This window comes from Vicugna pacos, chromosome 34 (genome assembly GCF_048564905.1).
Source record: "Vicugna pacos chromosome 34, VicPac4, whole genome shotgun sequence".
In the NCBI taxonomy this organism is placed as follows: domain Eukaryota; kingdom Metazoa; phylum Chordata; class Mammalia; order Artiodactyla; family Camelidae; genus Vicugna; species Vicugna pacos.
This window is the reverse complement of record NC_133020.1, coordinates 195,897-220,524: the sequence shown is the minus strand read 5'-3', so window position 1 is coordinate 220,524 and position 24,628 is coordinate 195,897. Positions and strand designations below refer to the sequence as shown.

Genomic DNA, 24,628 nt, shown 5'->3' with positions numbered 1-24,628 from the left:
TTTTTTATTTAATATTCATGTGGTCTAGTAGTATTTTCCTGTGACCTCACTGAAAACATATTGAGATCAGATCAGTCTTGGAGGCTTATTTCCTTTAACAGAAATATTTTATCCAAATGCTGATACTTTCTATCAGTTGACAGAAGGCTACAGAATGTACTAGGGAACAATCAAAAATCTACATACAGTCAACAAAAAAAAGTTAACTGAAAAATCTACATACCAAAAAAGTCTACAGACAAGAGAAATATGTTAACAATGTTGAGACCAAAATTTAATATACTTGCCTATGTCAAAATCCAAATGGTGTTAAGCCTTAATCACAAAAAAAATTTTAATAAAATAAGAAAAACCAAACAAGCAAAATAAATCAACTATGCCACAAAGAGGCTGGAGTAGCAGGAGAGGAAGATGGCTTGATGATACAAAGTAACTGTCTTTCCTGTCCCTTGCAACACTGAACATTTTCTGTAGTTTCTACCAGCTGGCCTGTGCCAGGTGAACAGGGTAGTCAGGCACTGAAAAGCTGTGATGGTGTTATTATTAGGCAAACACACAAAAAAGGCATGAAGAGGTATGTGTTCTGATCATCCAGAGGGCACTATGTTTAATTACAGGCTGTGAATCTACCAGAATTTTGGTTGTCATTACTGGCTCTAAAACCTTGGCCAGATAACTTTATCTCCCACCTCCCTTCAGTTTCCTCTTCCATAAGGAGATGTTATGAAGATTACACAAAACAGTATGTGTGGAGGACTCAGTACAGTCCTAGCACATACTAAGTGCAAAATGAATGGTGGCTAATGTCCAATTATACACATGCGTGTTTTTGTCTTTTTGTCCCCACAAGTGACGTACATGTGCATGTAAGATGGCACCTACAAAACAGAAGGGCAGAAAATATTTTTACATGGAGCAATTTCAAAAACTTACAAATTTTAGGCCCCCACAGTACCTACTACTTATGCAAGGTACTAATGCCCTGGGGCTCCAATTAAGTTTTTAAATCAACCACAAACCAGCAGATACACACATCTATTCTTTACAAAGTACAGCTTCATTTGGACAAGATATTTCATGCATCTGCAAATGCTTCTTCAGTTTTGTTAGCATTTCTTAAAATTCACTCAGCTAGGTCAACGTCCATTTCAGACACTCAAAACGGCCAAAGGGAATATGAAAACAAATACATGTATGTATACGCATGACAGAGACACCGTGCTGTACACCAGAAACTGACTGTACTTCAATTTAAAAAATAAATTTTAATAATTAAAACTAAAAAAATGGCCAAAGAGCACACAGCAGCTACCCACACATTCCCTTCAGCCTGCTCCCTAGTGGGAACTAAAGCAGCGTGAACTTCATTGGCCAATGAAGAGAAACGGATGCAAAGAAATAAAACTCCATATGTATGACCTTGTTCATCACGTACAACTCGCTGACAACCCTGAAACAATTTCATATGCCAGTAGCTGCTTTAAAGAACTAAAAGGCCTGAGATTTTTTATATTTTTTTGTCTTCTCACTTTTCATATCATCATTGAACTTACGTCACTTGATCCCCAATTCATCACCTATAATTCTGGAAATTCCATCATTTGAGTATGTGAAACATGTTGAGACCAAGACAGGTGAGTAAATAGACAGCAATCAATGCTTCCTTGATGTTCATTTCATTTCTGAGCACAGGTAGGATATCAGGTTTTACTGAACACCATGTCTACTCTTTTCTATTAGTCTATTTACAGAGAATTATGTATTTATCAACTCAGTAACAAAGTAATCAATTAATTTTTAAAAGACCAAGTACAATTATTGTTTCCCATTGAAGCATTAGAATTAACAGGGAATAAATAAATGAATTACCTTTAGTGGGCCATTTATGTGGTCATCCTGAACTTCCACTATTGAAGAATCATGCCTAAATGTTACCTAGAGATTATAAAGTTTATTAGCCAACAAAAAAGAAAAAAAAATCAAGCAACACAAGCTTATCAATGCATGAATCCATTTTTATTACAAGTAATCTAAACAAACAGCTGCCTAGTTTATACAAAATCTCAATCCCTAAGTAGATTAACTGAAAATTTTATTATTTAAACAGAAAAATTCCCAGACTAACTTACTTGGATGTTTCACATATCATATTTTATGCAATACTGTTAGTTATTAGTTTAACTGTATAATTTCTTTTCCTAAAAAAAAAAATGAGGGAAAAAGAGGTGGCAATCTTAGGCTGTTATATGAGGTACTCCACTATTTTGTGAAGCCCCAGCTCAACAACAAGCAACAGTAGCCCTCACTCAGAGAGCCTAGAATCAGGCTCAGGCATAAATATATAATCTTCACAACACCCTTATTAGGTAGGTGTAATTATTCCCATAATGTTGATAAGAAAACTGAGGGATGGAAAGGTTAAGTGACTGGCGCAGGATCACAGAACTAGGACATGGTGGAGCTGAGACTGAAACTCAGGCCATCTAGATCCAGAACTCTGTATTACTACAGAAATCAGAGAACGGAATACAAGACATGAAGTAAAAATAAAGGGATAAGTTTAAATATTTAATTAGTTAGTTAAAAACACATAACAGCTTCCTGTGTTCAGTACAGAAAAGATTGTTTTCCCTATACAAAGCAGGAGTTCTTACAGGGACTGAACCATTAACATGGTCTTATTTGATGTGCATAGTCATTAATTTAGGTAACAGACTCACAAACCACGTATGAAAGGACAGATCCTATACTCACAGCATCACGGGCATTTCTGTTTCATACAATGGCACTGTAACACTTTATTTAAATTATGTGTTTAGATGTCTGCATCTTTCACTTAGACTTAAGCCACTTAAGGATGAAGACAAGATGTAAATACTAGAGTTTCAACACATGACATAGTGCTTAGCACGCAGTAAATGCTCAATAAGGGAAAACTGATGGGGAAGAAGTGTATCAACACATTGCTGAAAAATTTACTAACTTTGAATCATAAATAAATTAAACTGGCACAGAAATATATTACGATACTTGTTGAGAAAATCATTAGCTTTGAATTACAAGCAGATTTTCAGGGCAGCCACAAATACTAACAACAAATTTCAGACAGTCAATATTTATAAGGCACAAGGTCCTGGTTGGCACTATCAGCAGAAGCAGTAGAAACTAACAGTTCTCATCCTTTTACTGACAACAAGAAACAGCAGAGTTGCTACCTGCCATTCAGCTGGTTCACTCATTACCCAGAGACCTTGAGCTGCAATTACCAGTCAGGGCCCAGATCTAACGCAGCACGGGGCCTGGTGCAGCGCCGCTTCAGCCCACGTGGAGCACCTTTCCTCACCCACACCGAAGTGCTCACCTACAGGCCGAGCTCTGCTGAGGAAGGTCTCTACCGGAAGGGAGGGGTTTTGTCTAATTCACACAAAGATGTTACACGTGTGAGCAGTAGCTCTGTCTAGAAGAGTGAGAAAACTGATGAAAAAAAAGCTTTCTCTTCATCTCTAAGATAGTCATGGCAAAAAACAAGTGCTCAGAGAACAGCAGCGTGTGAAGTCAGAACAGGAAATGCCACTACAAGAGCACTGGAAGATGGTCAAATCACAAACGTGCACACAGGCACCAAGCACGTGCAAACTGATGGCAGGGTGGGGCACCGGGACCGGCATCCCACAGGCTTACAGTTAATTTAAAGGCCTGATCACAATGGCTCTGTGTAAGGGAGAATCACCCAGGCAGTTTTCTTCAACATATCCACATGTAAGGAAGGAACCTAGGTGTACAACATGTGGAAAAGCTCCAAGGAGGCGCTGATACTCTCCCCGGGAAGTACATCACCTCCAAGGCCTGTTTAACTCCTGGTGTTCAAACCAATGTTTTACAGGGCATCTGCTAATCTGGAATATAAATCCCTTGGAAACAGACATCAGATTATTCTCATATCCCCATCCTCCTTCCCATCTAAGAGAGTAACCTGCACAGTTTGCCAGTCAATAAATGATTAACAAAAGAATAAAGATCTACCTTGGAATCTCTTATCTCATATTTTTCAACACTGAAAGTTTACTAAAATGTAAACAAATACATTTCTTTTTGTGCATTATCTGAGACAAAGCACAGATTTTTAGAAAGATTTTTCAAGAAAAGTAAAGGGTAAGGAATCCACAACTAGATCCACGATCATCAGTTATAAATCACATCCCAATCTCATGGTTAAACCTGTGGGGGCAGGGGTGTCTTAGAACTGAAGTGCTATGGTCATTTCCATTCTGCCACTAAATTCTAATAATGGCCCTGGGGAAATCACTAACCCTTTATGAACCTCATTTTTCTTACAATAAAATTAAGAAATTAAACCATATGACTTCTAAGTTCCTTTCCAGCTCTAAAAGGCTAATGATACAAACAATAACAAGTCTGTGGTGAAACAGCATTGAAAATACCAGCTGGGATCATCTAATTTCATTCTAACTGCAATACTTTAAAATCACAAAGAATGCTTTGTTTTCGGGTATTTTTACAATCATCACTCCTAGAAACTAAATTCATCTTGCAGGAAAAATATTCTTAAATACACTCACCAAATAAAAGTTTAATTATCAAATACTAACCATATAATTTATAAAATCTACGTATACTGTACCTTGACTTTGGCAAGTCTTTTTGCTGTCTTGATCTTGGCTTCACAAAAGGCTCCTCTGTATTTCACACTCACATCAGTGCCCACTGTCAAATAGGGAGGCTCATGAAGGGCCTAAAAATGCAAACAAATATAATTAGATTTTAACTCTCCAATTCTTCCCCACAATCGGACCTTAGAATGGAGAACCCAATCCTACTGTAGTTATAAAAGTTGTAATAGATGGATGTATTTGTTAACAGGAACAATCCATCAAATATTTCAACTTAAAAATAAGTAAGCATGTATCCTAAAGCCTGTGTAAATGTACTAAAATGTACATCACATAAAACATAAAGGCATCCTTTTTCTCTCTATAAAATACATAGGGTCCATGATGTGAATTAGCTCAAACACAAGTATATCATTCCACCCACCCCTCCATCTACCCATTCATTCAAATATTTTTGTCCAAAACGACCACTGAAAGAGAAGGCAGATTCTTAAAGCTCAGTCTGAGAAAGTTCCTATATTCAGGCTATCTCTTGCCAGCCACCCAAATTCAGAATGGCTCTGTTATATCCCTGTCTAGGCAATTCTATGGCAGACGAGCATGCAAGGGGCTGAGAGGAGACTCTGTGTACTCAAACTACTGGTGAAAACTAGATGAAGAAATTCAATCTAAAAAGTCTCAAGTAAAAATGAGCCACAATGTCTCCAATGCTTTGGCATGGGTTCACTCTTTATTTCCTATCTATAATAAATATTAAGTTTCCTCACTTGGGATTTAATTCTTAACAGTCCTAGTGTAGCTGCTCTTTTTATAATCAGGTGATTTTCTGCACAGGATCTGTATTTCTATGGAGGTCTATATATATTAAACAATTTCATAGCCAAAGAAAGATTATGTAAGTAACTTTTCCCAAAGTGTTTTACAAGAAATACTAACATCCCAAGATGGTTCCATCAGAGAGAAAAGGATTTGCAAGTTTGGGAAAATCAGTTTATTGAATGAATTCCCACTCTGCCTCATCATTTCCCAATCTATTTGTCCAAAGAACCTTTTTTTTTCCTATTAACATCCTGCAGAAATTCTGTACCGCATAGGCTGAAAAATGCTGCTATTCAGCAATAAATAATGAAAACATTCATTTCATTTCAATCTGAAAGTAAATTCACCCTTAATAGTTCCGGCTAATACAGACAGAAGAGAAAGACCCTCCCTCAGAAAAAGATACTCTAATGCTCTAACGAAAGCAACCATAAGTCTATCAAATAACTTTAATAACCATTTTAAAGGTGGGGAGGCACCACAAACCACAGGGGTGCTGTGGCCACCAGCATCAGGCCGGCCTCTAGTGGCCCCCTGGCCTCTTGTTCTATGCACTTCATGAGAAGTATTTAAAAAAAAGAACTCAAAATGCATCAAGTATATACTTTTTAAAATCTACTTAGGAAAGTGCCTGTATTTCAATTTATTTATGCCATAACAGAGGTGTATCCTCATAGAATGATAATCATATCTGCAATGCTACCTTTCAAATTTGTTGGTATCATTAACTACAATTTGATAGCTCTGTACTGTTCCTGCACGTACTTTAAGTTCATAAATGCATTTCAACATCATGCCTAGCCTTCTTAAAATACCATTTTCCCTTGGTCAAAATTTTGATTAAATTTCAGACAAGCTAGTAGCTTTATTTTAGCAAGAATACGAAAGGGATTCACAATACTTCACTCAGAAAGTTTAGGAAATTTTCAATAAGATATCAATTCACTTTGTGGTTCAACTGATATTGTATGTTATTGCTAGAAAAGCCCAAAGGGTGTGGCACCCTTCAGGGCCGCAAGGCTCATTACTCTCCACAACTTTCAAGCTCTCCCATGAACACTTCCTGTTTTATTAGCCACTAAAAATTTATTTTTGTAGACAAATAGTACAGTTAAATAAAACTAATGAGGAACCCAAAATTGTGAAATGTAGAAGAGAATAAGAGATCATTTAATAGTTGCATGTAACAAACAAATATTTCAGAAGCAGTAAGCTCTTTATTTTTATTACAGAAAATTTTGAACAAAGAATAGTTAGTTACTTTTGTGTTCCTAAAGTCTCATCACTAGATGAATATAATAATGAATTCTGTATACATCTGTTTAACAAGCCTATGTCAAAGAATTGGGGTTACTCAGCTTGTCAGAATGAGACACAGTCATCTGGAACTGAAACTATGCCCCAAAGTGTGCGAATTTCTAGAGAGAAACAAACAAAACTCACAACCTACACAGTCAGACTTGCGCATAGTTCTGGCAGACCATGATGCTCACTCTGTCACTAGCACAACGTGGGACCAAAAGCACAGGCTTTCAGAGCAGAATGACAGGGTCCTCATCCCAGCCCTCCTCCGTGTGCTAACCAGTGAGCCATCGGAGGCTGCTGAACCTTCAGTTTCCACATCAGGAAAATAGGGTCACCTTAGAAAGTACTCCGTCATGAAGCCCAGAGTGTGCAGCCATTCACAGTTACTATTAATATGATGAAACACTCAGCGTGGGCAAACAAGACATTAAGCCAATGCAAATTCAGATTTGACATGCTTCCTTTTTTTCTTCTTAAAATGGGAGAGGCAAAATCTCATTGTATTTTTGGTGGGGGGGGATTAGGGTTTTGTTTTATTTTTTAGAGGTACTAGGGATTGAACCCAGGACCTCGTGCATGCTAAGCATCACTTGAGCTATACCCTCCCCCAAAAACCTCATTTTAAATGACTGCTCATCATAAGTACATACAAGGTGAAAATAAACCATTTCTCTCACCTTTATCAAAGATATCTATATTATGTTATACATTCACACATATTAAAAATAAGAACAGCTGTTAAAGAGGGATTAACCGATGAGAAAGGCACTGGAATAGAGTACTTACATGAAAATATTTTAGTCAAAGTAAATCTTCCTGATTTTCTTTAAAAGGTTCCTTTTTTTTGTTTGTTTGTTTTTTGCTTGTTTGTTTTACAATTGGCATGTATTCTTTGCTTTTTAAAACGTCTACTAAGGAACATTTCAAACATATAAAAATGATAGAATGTATAATAAATGCCTCATAGACTTATAACCTGGCTCCCACAATTATCACCTCAGACAATTTTGCCTCATCTATACACCTACCCATTCCTCCCAAACTCAGATTATTTTCAAGGAAACCCTAGATATTGTATTACTTCACCAGAACAACAAAAAGTGCTACAATCTATTGTGACTGGGATTATGGGCTATTCTGAATTTTCTTATTAACACTTTTCTACATTCTTCCATGCATATGGAATGATTTTATTAATAAGGGTCAGTGTAACACAGTAATTAAGAGCACAGGCTCTTGAATTAGATGCTTAGGTTCAAATCTACCACTTAGTAGCCAAAAGACCTTACCTCTGGATGTAACAAATAGTGACTATATCACAGCGATGAAGAATGAAATGCTACATGTAAAATGCTTAGAACAGGACCCAGCATACAATACCAAATAAAGGCTATTATTATTACTTAATTATCTGGGGTATGGTTGTGAGTTTAAAACATTTGTAATCCTATACAAGAGAGACTCCATATAACTAGAACAGTTGAAAGTATAATTATAAATATAGGGGGTAGTGTTTAAAATATCCCCCTTACCAGAAAAAAAGTAATCGTGTTGAATTCTAGCAGCGAGAAAGGTTAACCATCCATGGGGGCTCTCCATCAAGTCCACCACAGCCCTTTCGTGTCGCATAAAGACAACCAGACAACATACCTATTCTGAGGCTACTGTGCTCTGACCCAACACAAAGGTTCACCCAAAGAACTGTGTCAGCAGGTTAACCAAGATTCTGTCCTGGTCAACACCAGCTCTGTTAGCTGTATATCACCAGAAAAAAAACTCCTACTTTCTTTTTGTTCTGCTTCTCTGTGGTAAAAAATATAGGCCATCTCAGAGGCTAAAACAAAATGCTTTTAGATAGCACCTCCATGCCAAAAGGGGAATCAAACTACTAAATTTTCATTCCTTCGTTTAGCAAACAGAACAGCATTCCAGTTGTCGAGGCAACAGCCACCTCACAGTTATCCCGGCACGGCTTAAACAATTATTTTTCTAGTCAATCTACCAAATGCCTGAACTGGCACCTGAAAACCACTGAATTCCATGGGGACACTAAAAAGCACAAGCAATTTTTAAATTAGCTATTGGTGGATAATAATCCTTCAAGAAGCCAAAATGCCATGGAAATACGTAGCATAAGCACCCAAACAAATCAACAGTAATACCTAATGTGACTTGGGCTACACCAAGTACGTAAAATAAGTTTTAGAAAGACAGTAGTTGAATCAGTTCTCCAAATGGCTAATGTCAACACTGCCTAGGAAATATTCAGTTATTCAAGATCTATTTTTAAAAAAGCAAAACATACTAGATGACATTTTATGAGGTAGGTTTTTAGAAAGAGTAAGCATTCAAATTGGTTACTAAGGCAGTGCCAATGCAGCCAAGGAGAACCAGAAAACAAAAGAGTATCAAATTTGATACTAAAACCCTCAATAAATAAATATATTTAAACACACAGTGTGACAATAAATTTAAGAAAACAACCTTTTTGTACATAACAATCTCAAAGAGGCAATAAAACAATAATGAAAATAATTCTAACAAATGAATAAATGAAAAACACTCACACCCATATATAAAAGGATGTATCATTTTAAAACTAAGTTTAAAATTAAAATGCATGAGTTCTTGAGACATACTAAAAAATGAGTAGACTGAGGAAATAAAACTGTGCAATCTAACTTTAAAATCTTCTCTGGAGCCATTTCCTCTCCTCTTCATGTGGCTCTAAGGACACGGGGTAGTGAGGGGTCAGAACTGGGGACAGGAGGTAAGAGACACATGCTGGGTATACAAGGCTATGAGGGGGGCAGGTGGAAGCACAGCGAGTCTTGTGGCTGAGCCCGGGTTGGAGCTGAGAAGGAGGAAATCAGGTACACAGCTGGAAGAAACATTTTAGCGACTAAATAAGTAAACTGAATGATCAAATAAATCAATGTCCTAAGGATAGCTGGGGCAGTGTTTCTCACTGAGAAATTTAAAAGGAAGGAAGGAGAAAGGTTAAACTGAAGTTTAGGGTACTGGACTGGAATTAGAAATATAAATTCATGGTTGTATTACACGCACACACACAAACACAGCAAAATGAACAAGCAGTTACAGGTGCATATGTGTATATGCATATGTATTTGTATGTGCATACATATACATCACATAGTTTCCTATGTCCACCAAGAAGGCCTAAGAACAACTGACAGCCCAGTGACAAAAAGTGCACCAATGGCCTGTATCTTTATTTCTAAAACTCATACTATATTAAAAGTAACCAGAGATCCTTAGAGAAATGACTAATTTCAAAGTTGAGCAGGGAAAGTACAAGAAGAATCTAAAAAAAATCTTGTACCAGAAAGTAAGGAAATGCTCAGTGAATGATGGGGACATTTTAAAGGGACACAGGAGCCACACTGAAGGGGCTCCTACCAGCCAAATGGGGGGAAATTTGTGTATCATAATCAGTATCGGCTGTCCTGTTATCCCATTAGGCATGTATGTATATGTCAACACTGAATGACTTAAGATGTGTGCATTCCACGGTAAGCAAATTATACTTCAGCTCTAAAATTAATGATAATAACAAATTACAATCTATTCAATAAAACTGGCATCCATGAGTCTATATTGACAAATGAATGAAAGAATGATGAATAAATAAATAAATGCAGAAAATGGACAGAGGAAAGCTCTCCCTTACAGTAAAATGTCAATAGATGCAGCAGGAGTGATGGAAACAGAGTCATCTTTCGGCCACCAATTTCACAGAGTTATAAATAGATGCTAAGTGGATGACTGAAGGTTGAAGAACAGGATAATGGCATATTCCTGGAACACTACTCAGTTATCAGAGGTGGAATGATGTGATGTACTGAGAACAAAAGAGCATCCTTTCTGTAGTACACCTGCCAATGGTGACTCTGACAATGAGAAAAATTAGGCAGATTTATAGAATGTAAGATGTGCATTCCTTAAGACTTTAAAGGATTTGAAAAATATGGAAAACTGGGAAAGAGTTTCAGATTGAAGCAGTCTGAAGAGACATCATAAGCAAATGCAATTGTATTCATAGATTAAACATGGACCAGGAAAAAAAAAAGGAGACACATTATTAGGAGAGTTGGTAAAATTTGAAAGGGGTCTGAGAATAATGCTGACTTCCTGATTCAGAGGGTTGAATGCAGGACAGGTAGAAGAGTGCCCTTTTTGTTGGGAATTACACTCTGGAGTATTTAGGGTGACAGGCCACCATGTCTGCAGCTTGCTCTCAAAAAGTGCAAAGATAATGAGAACAGGCCCATCTACATGTACACACACACACACATATATATAATATATATATATATATTATATGAATTATTTGTACTATAAATTTGAAATTATATGAAAATAAATACTGTAAATTTGAAATTATATGAAAATAAATTCTTTTTTAAAGTAGTATATACTTATTGGGCATTTGCATATCTTTTTCTATGAATTGTTCACACATGTTCATTATCTGTCTTTCTGAGTTACTCATTTTTTCTAACAAGATTGTAAAAGTTCTTGCATATTAAAAAAAATCACAAGGTCCTATTGTACAGCACACAGAATTATATTTAATATCTTTTAATAGCCTGTAACAGGAAAGAATCTGAAAAAGAACATATACATATTGTACCTGAATCACTTGCTGTACACCTGAAACTAACACAACATTGTAAATCAGCTATACTTCAATAAAAATTAAAAAAAAAATCAACCCTCCCCTCCAAACATAAAAATCTTCTCTAGATGCTACCGATATTTCCTAATAGTCTTTCTAAAATTTAAATTACTTTAAGAGATAGAATCACAAATTATTCATAAGTAAATTTTTGACCCACATCTATTAACCAGAGAGATACCTACATATTGACAGATATTAACAGAGGGGTGTCTGCATATTCCTGAACATTTAAATAACTGAGGAAAGACATTCTAACTAAGATGTTCATCATCAGCAAAGAAGTTAAAAGAGAAATATATTTGGAGGGACATTTAAGTGTCTACTGTATTTAAGACATTATTCCATGTACCAAAGCAGCAAAGGCATTTTCCTCATGTAACACAAAGGCAGCCAATTCATTCTGCCCTCAGAAGAGGTTAATCTTATTTGTTATCTTATTAGTGAGATCCAAACCTTATTCAAATGAATCTGCTTTAATGTAACACCACTGGCAGAACATACTATGCTCATTTATATTATTTAAACTTTAATAATTTGGAAATTAGAGGAGCCTAGTGTACAGCCAGTTCAAAAATCAGAATTACAAGGGAAAACCATAAACGGGCATTGTTACGGTTTGTCTCTACCTTGGCATGTTAGTGATAGCCACTGGCATGAATCAGGAGCAGTGATAAGCAGGACATTTTGAAATGTCACAAGCTGAGTCCTTAGCATACATCTAGAAAACATTTTCTATGAGTCTGCTTAATTGCCAAGACCAGTAATAATCCTTAAAACTCCCCATCAACTAGGTTTTTTAGATGACTTAAAAATCTATTACACTTTTGTTCTACGACTAATAAAAATAATAACAGAAAACTTAGGGAAAAAATCAGATTAGCAAAAGCATCATTCTTCTGAGCGATGACTATTAGCATACCATTCCAGACACTTTCCCCTGGCAAAATACTACCAGATAGATGCAGATAGTTTGATCAACCACTCTTACTTCGTTGTAAATTTTTATTTTTTACTTAATAAAGCCTGAGTATTCCTCCATATCTTAAATGTCATTGTATACAGTGGTCACTAACCGCTATATAGTTCGACTTGTGCTGCACCAACCTTTACGTACCTATATCTTCATGACTGCAGAAAGAGCAATGCAGGTAGGAAGGAGTGAGAGAAGAGGGGTGGATGGGACAGAGAATGACGAGGAGATGAGGGTAAAGACAGCTGGATGGTAGGGAGCAGAAGCAGAGAGAACAATGAAGAAGCAAATCCCTTGGGCTTGGGTTTGGGCCTTGGTCACCAGCTTTCTGGATGCAAGCCACTTCCTATCTGTCATACAATTTCAGAGTGGCTGCTGTCCACATGAACTTCCCAACATACAGTTTAAGACCCTGGCAAATTTGAAAAGTCTCTGGCTTTGGAACCAGAGAAATGGCTATTAATTTACTTAGCAACTTTCTGTCTTGAAGTATGTCACCCCACCACTTTGATCTTTGGTTTCCTTTCTGTAGATGGATCTTGTAGGGTGACTGCAAGTTTTCAATTAAATTAAGTAGTCTTTTTAGAAGACTGACAGGTCCTGGGTAAATACTCAGCAAATATGAAATTAAATCATATGAAATTGCTATTTTTTAATAAATCAGAAAAAGGCCAAATATTGGCAATTTTATATGGTTCAATCTAATACTGATTTCTGATTTTCTCCATTTCTTTTAAGCAGCTGGGAAGCCAAAGACCAACACCCAAGACATATAACAGTCCTGTTCCATGATCTGCTCAGCCCCTGCTCCTGCTTTACTGCCTGTGAGCAAGACCCAGCTTTGCACTACTGATCTCTCTGGAGCTCCACCCATATTTCTCCCTGTTGCCAGATGACTGGGCCACAAACTGAGCTCTGAGTCCTGGCCAACAACACGGGCCCCATTGTACCACTAGAGGAGCCATGGCTAGTTTTTCCTACCTGCTGGCTGTTAGCTCACCAAACCAAGTTTTTATCCTGTTTTATATTCTCAAGAACATGACCTTGAAAGAAGCCTTTGAAAGGAAACAATAATCTTTGGCCAAATCTAGTGGCCAAAAGAAATTGACCCACATGGTATGTAATAAATATTTTAAGTCACAGAATTCACTTTAATTTCTGAGGACTAATATATTAACCCCTTTTGTAACCAGTGCTACAATACTCATTGCTATTCTATAGACTGGCTTTGCTTGTCCCAAATGGATATAAACATTCTGTAAAGGTGCATGTTTTACACTATATTTTAATGATTTGTATCTGTCTTCTCTTGTAGACTAAGCAACTTTAAGGCAGAAAAAGCATCTTATATATCTTTAGATGTCCTGTTCCTAGAATTACACTTACATATAGGAGGAATTCACGAACCATTTATTGAACCAAAGTTACATACACATTAGTTAATCCGTGCTAAATGAGATTTCTCTTAAGGTAAAAATTATGTATATTTCAAAAACATCTTATACTGGGAGGCATTCTATATATTGAGAGATCAAAAGCATAAGCTCTGGTATCAAAAGTATTTGGGTTCAAACTCCAGGGCTGTAGCTTACTAGCTATGTGACATTTAGGACATGTTACTTAATTCCTCTGAGCCTAACTTCACGTATGTGAAGTGTGGTTATAATAGTAATGTGAATGTATAATATGTATTTATATATTGCTTATGTAATATAGATAAAATATATAATAAAGTCGTGACCTGTTACATACAAAATTACGTCATATGCTAATAAATTTAAAACGCTGTTTATAACTTATCAGATGACCAAATGCTTACAATTAAAAAAGTCCACATAGTTCTACGAAGAATATGCTGCTAATGTGACAAGAATCAATTAGCAGATTTTTTCTCTTAACAAAGAGATACGTTCTGGCAATATGCTTTGCCAACAAGAAGCTGATTATACTGACAGCCATCCACCTGATCCAAACTGTGCCAAACAGGCTCCCTGTCCCAGGATTTAAAGCTGAAATGCTTGTCAATTTGTCAGCAGAGCAAGGTGATACAGCCTGTGCTAGCCATTTTCTGACACATGTAGGGAGAAGCAGAGAAAACTGGTTTGCAAAGAGAAAGAGAAATAAAGAAAAACAAAGGAATAAACAGATGTGCAGAGAAAAATAGGAACACATACGAGACTGTGTGTCCTCTGCGTGACTGAGAGAACAGCCAGCCTCAGTTCCTGCTAGCTGCCCAACTCTGAAGTTCAGTCTCTCTCCTCAAATTTGAACAGGCTTTCTGCTCTCGGGTACTTGGTATCTATAATATAAATCCCCTTTTCTGCTTTTGATAATCTGAAATGGTTTCTATTATCGATAACCAAAATAGTCTTGATTAAAACCCATCAGAAACTTATCGAAGGTGGGGGAGGATACAGCTCAGTGGTAGAGTGCATGCTTCCATGCACGAGGTCATGGATTCAATCCTCACTATCTCCATTAAACAATACATAAATAAACCTAGTTACTCCCCTCAAACAAACAAACAAAAAAAAACCAAGAAACTTATCAAAGGAGACAAGATGTAATCACCATCTTATAAATATTTATTTATTGAGCATGCATAATGCCCTGCGCTATTTAGGACTTACATCCTATCTATACATATATTAAGCCAATTCCAGTTTAAAATTTTAAGCTAAGTTTTCACAATATACAAAGTCCTAGAAGAGCAGTAAGGAACAATGAAATATGGACACACAAAGCAAAAACCACAGGTTTTTAAAAGGTCTTCAGGTCACCACTATAGCAGTAGTAGCATTAGAAAACAGTAGTAAAATACCACCTCTGGCTCCCAATTTTCAAAAATCAGCCTTTACTACATAGGTCTGGCCCTACAATATCAAATTACTAAAAATATATTTATACTTAAAGAAAAAAATCTCTATTTTCAACAGGCTCTTTTATTTTTCCCTTCAGATTTTTCAAAACTTAGATATATCTTACCAAATCAGAAGAAAAAACAGAGCACTAACCAAGAATAAAGCAGGAAGAGTAACTGTTCAGTAAAATGCTAGCTAAGCTGAATAAATGAACAAGCAAATCAATCAGTCAAACCAAGTCAAAAATTGGACTGTCAGTAGGCAGTTCCTGGCTAGGTGTCCAGAACATACAAAAAACAAAATATTTTTCCTGTCTTCAAAATTCATGATTCAGTCAGAGAAAATAAGCAAAGGAACACATCAAATGTTTAAAAATAAGAGAATTTTCCCTCTATGAGTTCAAATTAATCTATTTATTCATGCACTTTTTTTTTTTTGTAGTCCACATATAAGTGACAGTATGCAGCATTTGTCTTTTTCTGTCTGATTTGTTCCTCTTAGTGTAATGCCCTCCGGGTTCAGCCATGTTGTCAGAACGAACTTTTTAAAAACTAAGTCTTCAAGGTCTGTGATACTGTGAAGACTAATTGGCCACATTTAACATCATATGTTCCAGCTATAATTTGGATTGGGGGTGGGAAGTTGTCAAAGCCTTTAAATTAAAATCTCAGAAACCTCAAAAGTAATTTGATATACAATTTTGAAAGATTGCACTAAAAGTAGGATTTTAATCTTATATGAAAAAATTAACTACTAGTCTATTAACCTACTACTCTTCTCACTGAACTGAATACTTCATGAATAATTAACCTAAATACTGGTTAACCAGAGTATATATATTTCATTGTAATACAATGTTAGCTACTTGGAATTGCTCTAGGAAAACAGTCATTTCAAAGAATGAAATCACAATAATACATTGTGCTCGCCTCCTATGGAGTCTCAATTTGTATTGAAGCTATCACTAAAACTGGAAAGACCTTTCTGATACATCTCATCAAAAGAATCCTCATTTTATATTATAGGTTATTAGTCTACAACACAAGATAAAAAGTGACATTAAATGCAATAATATGTGAGGCTTTTTTAAAGCCTTATTTTTGAGTGTGCATATTTCAGGGCGTTTTGTGAGTGGGTGTGTTTTGTTTTGTTTTTGTTTCCTTTGTTTTTCTCCTGATCATCATCCCAGCAATTTTCAAGTTTTTGTTGGTGGCACCAAATGGCTTTACTTGGTTGGCCACTCCTACCATCACACTAAATGGAGATTCTGTTTTGCTGAAGATATTTATTCACTTAGGACCAAGAGAAATAATTTCAGGACAGGTGTACAGAAATACACTTAGGTCAAAATTCTATCTCCTGACTCTCCACATGCACCCAGTCTTACTGCTAGATCATACTGGTAGTCTTCTGGGTCACCAGAAATTACTGTTACACTAGAGCCGATAAACAACAGTTCCTCCTGCACTTTAAGAACTGAGTATTTCCCCTTTCCCCACCGCACAGTTAAGTAAGTGAACACAAGGTATCATTAGTGAACCCAGGGAGGAGGGTCACACTATATGCAGCGTTATATGACAGACCCTCCAGGGTACTCGATTTTTGCCTTCTTTCAACGGGTTCTGACAACTAAACAGGCTCAATCTCAAGGCATTCTAAGACAATAGCTTACATTAGATTGTTCTTTATTAGATGTGGACTTTTAAAAAATTATACCAAATGAGTTACTAGGTTGCTTACCAATGTAGGGATCCCAGGTGGATCAGAACACTCTCAGAATTTCATTATGAAACCTGCCTTCCAGCCTACTGTGATGACCATGGCCCCCTTGCCACCAGCTAAACTCTGCTACCTTAGGATTCTCTGACTCCCCTAAAGTCATGAAAGATATTTCAGTGGCACTCCCTTCCATAAGCATTCCCAGTTAGGAATCAAAGCCAATAAACCCCTTAAATTCTAGCATTCCCTTGATAACCCATGTTCCCCAAGAAAATAATGAAGAGGGAATCTACCAGTCTGTGATTACCCAAGAGACATGATTAAATTCCAAGTGATATGGGGAAGATTCACTGAGCACATAAAAATAAAGAATCTTTCATTTATATTAAAAATAGATAAGTAAGCTTTTCTAATAAATATTTCTTATGTTCATCTTTATGAGCCATGTGTCCTACAAACATTCTGAGAGAAAAGCAGCAGGTGCACAACACATGGGAGAAGACAATGGTGCCATCAACTGTTCGCTCACTTTCAATGCCCTGTGGTAGGCATGCCCTTCTATGTAAATTCTGCAGATCACATCATTCTTGCATATGTAAGACTGTGGATTATACTGTAAACTAGAAAAAGAAGTTTTTAAAATGTGTCCTGAGGACCAATAGTACCAATATCACCTGGGAACTTGTTACAAATGCAAATTCTCAAGCCCTACTCCAGGCATCCTGTATCAGAAACTCGGGGGAGGGAATCAGCAATCTGTGTTTTAGCAAGCCTTCCAGAGAGCTCTGATGCACCCCAGAGTTTGAAAACCAGTGCCCTATAGGTTATTTCTCTAGATCCTCACTGGGAACTTGTAATAGATAAATTCAGCAACTGTTTGGTTTCCAGACCAATATAATACGAGGTACCATGGAAAGAATGGTGAAAGTGAAAGCCATCTGGGGGATTTTGGCTACCATTTACCAACCTGAGAGATGACAGGAAGGTGATAATGAAAAAAATATTTAATATACACACAGAATGAAATAAGGCAATGAAAGCAGGCTCATTTAAAATAGTATATTACAGAAAAGTGGTTTGAGAAGATTATAGCAAAGAAATGAAAAATTGAGATAAAACTATCAATGCAAAAAGTAAAACTAAGAAAAGTAAAAGGTAAAACTTCTCTACAGAAAAGAGTTACCGCAGCAGGCCTGACTGCTGTTTTTGGCCTGCTTGCAGCGTTGGCCCTTGGATCACAACTGGGAATTTACAGAGATTTCGAGAGAGTTTCCACAATTAATAGATAAAAGCGGCTCATGCGCCTACACTGTATGCACATATGATACAGCTTATGCTCAACACCAGCTTTCATTCTCAGGGTAGGGACTTGGGGTGTGCATCAGGTATGGGATCTCTCTGTGACTGGCCCCCCCATAAAAGCCCTGGATGCTGTACCACTAATGAGCTTTCTTGTTGGCTACAGTTCTTCTATGTTGTCACAATTCATTGCTAGAGGACTTAAGTGTGCCTATGTGACTACTGAAAGAAGACTCTGGAAGCTTGCACTTGGTTTCCCAAAGACTTCACCCCAAACATCTTTTCCTTTCACTGATCATGCTTGGTGTTCTTTTGTTGTAACCAACCACAGCCTAAGTACAACCACACACTGAGTCTTGTCAGTCCTCTCAGCCAAGTACCAAAGCTGAGGGTGGACTTGAGAACTCCCAACACACTCTGACTTCAGTTATGAGTTCTTTGACAGTCACCTAACAGGGCTAAAAACACTGACCATACCACCAACTCTGACAGGTCTCTATTTATCTTACTTGACCCATTAATAAAAGATTTTAATATTACTTTATTTCCATTTTCTTATTCTTTTTATCATATCCAGTAAGTGTGACTTGAATTACATGCTCAGCCCTTGGCCAGTGAAGGGCAGGGCACCTACGCTGACAGTGCATCAGGGAACTGGGTATGCTGCCACCAAATGAGGGCAGAATACACGCCAGGCACGCCCACACAGGAGACGACCGCTAAAACCAGGCTCTTTGGCAAACACAAAATTTACTTCAGGGATGTTGGGGGAGCACTTCAAAGAAGACAATCATGATCTTCCACAGTTGAAACTAAGTTTATGGAGTCCTGAGTGACACCTAATTGTTAGTTAATATGTTAAGACATACAAACAGAAAAATCCAAGTGGTTTCATATGTAAAACCAAAATAAAAAGTCACAGACTCTGTAGATAGGAGGGATGACTTGCCATCAGGCTGCTTCTCACCAGGGCAACTCTATACAGCACGTGTCATGGTGAGCAGAATCTACTATGTGCTCAGTGGTTGGCAACTCTAAGGAGGATGGGTAATATCTCATAAAAATCTATTCTTTATACCATTTAAAAGACCAAAGAGAAATGATAGAAATATTAATGTAATAATTTTCAGGCAAAAAAAATTGCCCTTAAGACTTTCCTACTTGAGGTAAAATATCAGCCTAGGGATATACACCATGTTTCAGGAGAAGAGGGATTTAATGTGACACAAAGACAAACACTGAAATACTAGAATTAAGTGGCATATTTGGAGGAGTCAAAGTCATGAAAAACACAATCACTACGTAAAGCATAATGTGGCCAACAATGGTCTGCTGTTAATACTGGGATACACTATCAAAACTGTCCACAGCCCAGACTTTGCTTACTTATATCCTCAAAAGATGAAGGTTTTATACGGCCCAGGTAAACCCAAGATCTGACTTTAGCGCTGCACTGATGTGGTCCCTCACTACTACCTCTACTCACAGAAAGCAATACTGTGCTCTAGATTACTTCAGAGAATACAAGCAGGTGAAGGCAAACTGCACAGTGGTATCCCCTGGGATGTAAATTTAGTCAATGCAAAATGAGTTCTGTGGGTCAGATTTGGAAGCACAAGTAGATAAACCAAGGTGGTGTGAACAACAGATGAAGACTACTATATATACAAGCAGAGTTATCCTGAAAGCAGTTAAGTGTGCTTATTTTCTGTAGGTCTCTGACAGACAGAATTAAATTAAAGACAGAATTTTTAGAGATTATGTGCACAATGGCATTAAAGCTTCTGCTTTCCGACCCAAAGAAGTTTAAGAATTTCTATTCCAACATGGCTTTTCATAAAGGTTGCCTAATTAAAATGGGAGAAAGGGGGAGAACAAGAAAACCTCGAAGCAAGTTAATCAGACTTAACCGGATATGAAAATATTTACTACCACAGACATTATTCAATATTATAACAAAATAATACATTTGATATCACATATTTCAAAGCACATTCATTTCTATCAAGAAAACTAAAAAAACCAAAACCCCTGGAGATAAATAGGAAAAGTACTATTACCTATTGGTATAAAAGAACAAACAGAGGCAAATTTTAAGTGGTTATGAGGGCACAATGGCTTAGAGGCAGGAAGAGGCACTACACTGGTAACTATGACAGATAACAACATTTATTCAAAACTAAAACTTGTAATGTTCACCTTCTGAATGTTTTACATATTTTTCAATTCAACATTTTTCTTAAGAAATTCTCATCCAACACCAGAGAAGATATATTTTCCTAATAAATTTGTCACCATTTCACATGGGTCACAGAAGTTCCAGCTAGCATCTGTGACTAAGAAAAGGAATTCATTTCTGAAATATCACTGGTTATTTTTTCATTTACATGAAAGTGAAATAGTCATTCAGCAGATATAAACTGCTTCAGAGTTTATAGCACCCCAAACTCAAAAAGAAAAAAAAACTGGACTAAATCAAATTACTGTGTATAGCTGACAAATATTTAAGTAGCCATGGCGTTCACTTTCTACCATAAACACAAACATTATGAACTTAATTTTGATGAAGTACTATAAAAGCAGTCCTGATTCTGAAGAGAAGCAAAGTAAATTTTTAAAAAATAGTTCAAATAAACTGTCAAAAGTAGATGACATTTGCATTTTTACATTCTAGCTGCTGCAATTCTATACCTGTGATTACATACACCCTTTCAAACATTTCTGAATTTGTAATGGATGAAAAACATCTGCTAGTCTCTAAGTTCTACCAGTTGAATCAGACATTTCCAATAGCTAAGGCTTTTCATCCTAGAGTGCATTAAAAAATATGACAGCATTTAATTACACATTCTCTAAAGTGAAAAAACAACCTGTACTTTTTTTATGACCATAATTTCTTCCACCATTTAAGCAAATTGTACTTTTTAGACAATATCCTCCATTCGGTTCACATGCTTACATTTAAGAGGAACCTGGCCATTGGCTTTTCACATGGGTTTTATCACAATGCGATACAGCATCTGGTAATTCACAGACCAAATGGATCGCTAAAGGTGAATAAACCACAGAATCCTAAATCCCTGGAAATACAAGACACAACTGCAACCACCGAGTTGTGCAAAGACCACCAACATTTCTCTTTAAAAACCTTCCGATTAAGATTATGCTGGATTTCGCTTGTCAGACAGGTCTGCGAAAAATTCATGGTACTGTACGCATCACACGACAGATTAGATTTTCTTTCATCGGCGTAACAGATAGAACCACAACACAGTTCAGTTTCTCCAGGCAGGTTACTTGACCTGCTTTTCAAACACTTGAATTGTGCAGTTATTCCTAACACCCCCCTGCAAAAAGAGACGTTCTCTATGGGAAAACCGTTCTCGGTGAGATACCCTGTAACCGGATCCAACACGGCAGCGAAGTCCACCGACTCCCGCGCCGGCTGACCCCCGGCCCCGGGAAGAGCTTGGGCCCCGGCCCCCGCACACACCTCTCTCGGCGGAACTCGGGGGCCCCACGCGCGACCGCGATCAGACCCTCCTTCCTGAATTCCCTAAGCCCCGGGGTCCCTTTTCTGGAGGTGAGCCTACCTTCATGGTGATTCCGGGACCGCGACCCCCTGAAAAACACCGGGTTCACCTGCAGCTGCAGAAGAAACCAAAGACACCCAGTCAGCGCCACCGGCACCCTCTGAGCCGGCGCCGACGGGGGACCCCGAAAGGGGCCCGAGGAAGCGTCGGCCCCGACCCCGAACGCCGACTCGGGGCTCCCGGGCCTCGCCACCCCTCACACGCAGCCGCCCACACGGCTCGAGGCTCGGCGTCCCCACTGTCGGCGCCGACGGTGTTTCCCGTCCCCGACGATGACGCCCTTTCTCTCAGAGAAGAAACTCACAGGCCGCCCGGGGTCCGGCGCGGGGCCGCCTGCTCCCTTCCCCGCCAGCCTCCCGCTCCGAGCGGCCGCGCACCGCGTCCGAGCCGAGCAGGCCGGGCCTCGCTCGGGGCCCTGCGGCCCGACCCGCCGCGCAGCCTCTGCCCACGGCCCGCTCCGAGGCGGAGACCCCACAAGTGGCCGCCCGGCGCTAAAGCGCTGAGTGTGCGGCCGTTGGGCTGGGCTGGGCGGGGAGGGGGGGCAATCGGACTCGGCGACTGCAGCGGAGAGCGGGCGGGGGCCCCCGGAGGCCGCGGCCCCGAATTCGGGCGCCCGCGGAGACCACCACCGCCATCTGCCCCGCCCCCCGGCCGGGCCCAGGGACTGCCCCCAAAGACCCCCTGACGAGACCGCGAAGCCCCAGAAAACATCCCTACCCTCCTGGGAGGCGAGCTCTGACCCTGGCACGTCCGGAGTCCCCTCCTCGGCTCCCCCCCAAAACCTGCAGGCCCGGGGGAGAGATGGGGGAAGAAGGGCGGCGGGTCCAGCGGTTGCTGAGGCTGAAACTCCGGCTGGTCCTCCTCCCGCGGCGGCGACTGGTACCTTTGTTTTGGCGGCCGCTCGGGCTCCCTCTCTGGGGGGAGGGGGGACGACGAAAAATCCCTCCCGGACTGGAGGTCCGGGCACCCAGTCGCGCTGCCCTCCAGAGGACGGCGGTGACGCACCCTCTGCGGCTCCCTCCAGGCAAAGGTCCAGGCGGTGGCCGCGGCGGCGGCAAGCTTAAGCTCAAGAGTCTCCCTCTGGCACCCGAGCTCCTCACTCCGGGCTCGACTGACGGGCAAACATGGCTTCTCCCCCCACCCCAAGTCCCCTCTTCCCTTCTCTCTCCCCTGTCCTAGATTTTTTCCCCTCCCCTCCCTCTTTTCCGGATGGCCTCTTAGACAGCCTCCGATTGCCAAGCAGAGCTCCGTGGGGCCAGGACTACTGGAAACGGGATTTGCCCTTGGGACAGAAGGGAAGGCTTTCCTGAGCAAGTGAGGCTCGAGCTGAGAGCGGAAGAGTTAGCTGGAGTTTCAACTAAAGAAAGGGCATTCCAAACAAAAAATACCGCATTGGAAAGCCTTGAGTCGAGAGGGTGCTTCTTTAAAGTATGAGGAACTGAGGCTTGGGGGAGGGGAGGGTGCCCACCGACCCTGATATGCTTTGTTGCGGGGGGGGGGAGGTCTGTCCTTATTTAAGAACAATGGGTTATCTTCAGAGGGATCCCACTCGGAAGGGAGACAGGACCAGATTTGAATTTGGAAAGGATCACTAGTTTTAGAGTAGAAGATAGATCAGCAGAATTGGGTTCGAGGAGCGACTACAGGGAGCCCAGACAGGAAGTGTTTGTATGAATTGATTAAGTCACAGTTCAGTGATTTAATGCAGTGAAACTGCCTGTATACTGTAAGTATTTAGTAGCAAAATAATTTTAGAGACATTTGTATTCTTTTCTCCCTGTTCTTCCATCTTTAGTTCCAGAGAGGTACCCAGGTCATTTTGTGCTTTTTTGCTTCAGGGAAGTATTGTGATGGTCAAGCTAGAAGAAATTTCTTGCGAGACACTTCCCTTTCTGAATTAATTTTCCTAAAACTGGAGCCTACTGAAGAGATCAGGCTAGGTGTACTGGAAGGAAGACACGGAGAAGGAGCAGCGACTTGAAGAGCAAACAGAGGAGGGAGGAGAGACCCCTGGGAAGGGAAGTGCTCGTGGTCTGGGTAGCACTCGAGGATATGAGCCAGGCTTCATGCAGGACGGACTGGACAGCGGCACTCCTGCTCTCTCCTGGCTTGCAGGCGGCCGCTGCCTTACTGGGTCCTCACGTGGTGGAAAGAGAGAAAACAGCTCACGCTCTCAGGTCTCTTCTTACAAGGACACTAATCCTATTGGATCAGAGTCTCACCCTTATGACCTCATTAATCTTAATTTCTTCCACAAAGGCCCTATATCCAAATACAGAAATATTGGCGGTTGAGGCTTCAACATAGGAATTTGGGGGAGACACAAGTATTCAGCACATAAGATTACCCAAGGGAAATGAAAAAATATATCCATACAGAAACATACACAAATGATCATAGCAGCACTCTGGCAGGGAAGCAGAAAGGTATCTGGCTTTGAGGGATCACTGTCAACTTCAGCAATAAAACTGTCAATGGTGTCCGTCATGCCTGGAGTTGGCATGCCCTCAGGGACCTCTAAAATCTCCTAGAAGCTGGTGTAACTGTGAGAAGTAAGAAGGCCCCAGCACTGGCTGAGAGTCAATTTTCTGCTAGCCCTGCAAGAAGGAAGTGAAGAAAGAATGTTCATCCTCTTCAAGATGCTGGACTGAGCACATGTGCTTATCTTTTCTCCCTCTTGAGAAAATACTAAAAGGAAAGGAAAAGAATAAGAAGGCTAAAATATTGAA

The 24,628-nt window shown here is 39.4% G+C and overlaps 1 protein-coding gene across 5 annotated transcripts in view; it reads right to left on the bottom strand.

The window, feature by feature from the left end:
- The window catches only part of LOC140691293 (AT-rich interactive domain-containing protein 4B-like), a 91,655-nt gene extending 69,023 nt beyond the window's left edge, over positions 1 to 22,632 (bottom strand). For 2 of the 5 annotated variants that reach the window (XM_072954566.1, XM_072954564.1), the window contains exons 1-4: positions 22,617 to 22,632; positions 21,900 to 21,954; positions 4,643 to 4,753; positions 1,871 to 1,935 (exon numbers count right to left, since the gene is read on the bottom strand). In XM_072954566.1, coding sequence (XP_072810667.1) covers positions 1,871 to 1,935; positions 4,643 to 4,753; positions 21,900 to 21,905 — 182 coding nt within the window. In that variant the 5' untranslated portion in view covers positions 21,906 to 21,954; positions 22,617 to 22,632. Of the gene's footprint in view, positions 1 to 1,869; positions 1,936 to 4,642; positions 4,754 to 7,541; positions 7,664 to 8,405; positions 8,496 to 21,899; positions 21,955 to 22,616 lie in introns of those variants that run through there. The other 3 variants (XR_012066894.1, XR_012066893.1, XR_012066895.1) reach the window with 3 other exon arrangements.
- Between the last annotated feature and the right edge of the window lie 1,996 nt (positions 22,633 to 24,628).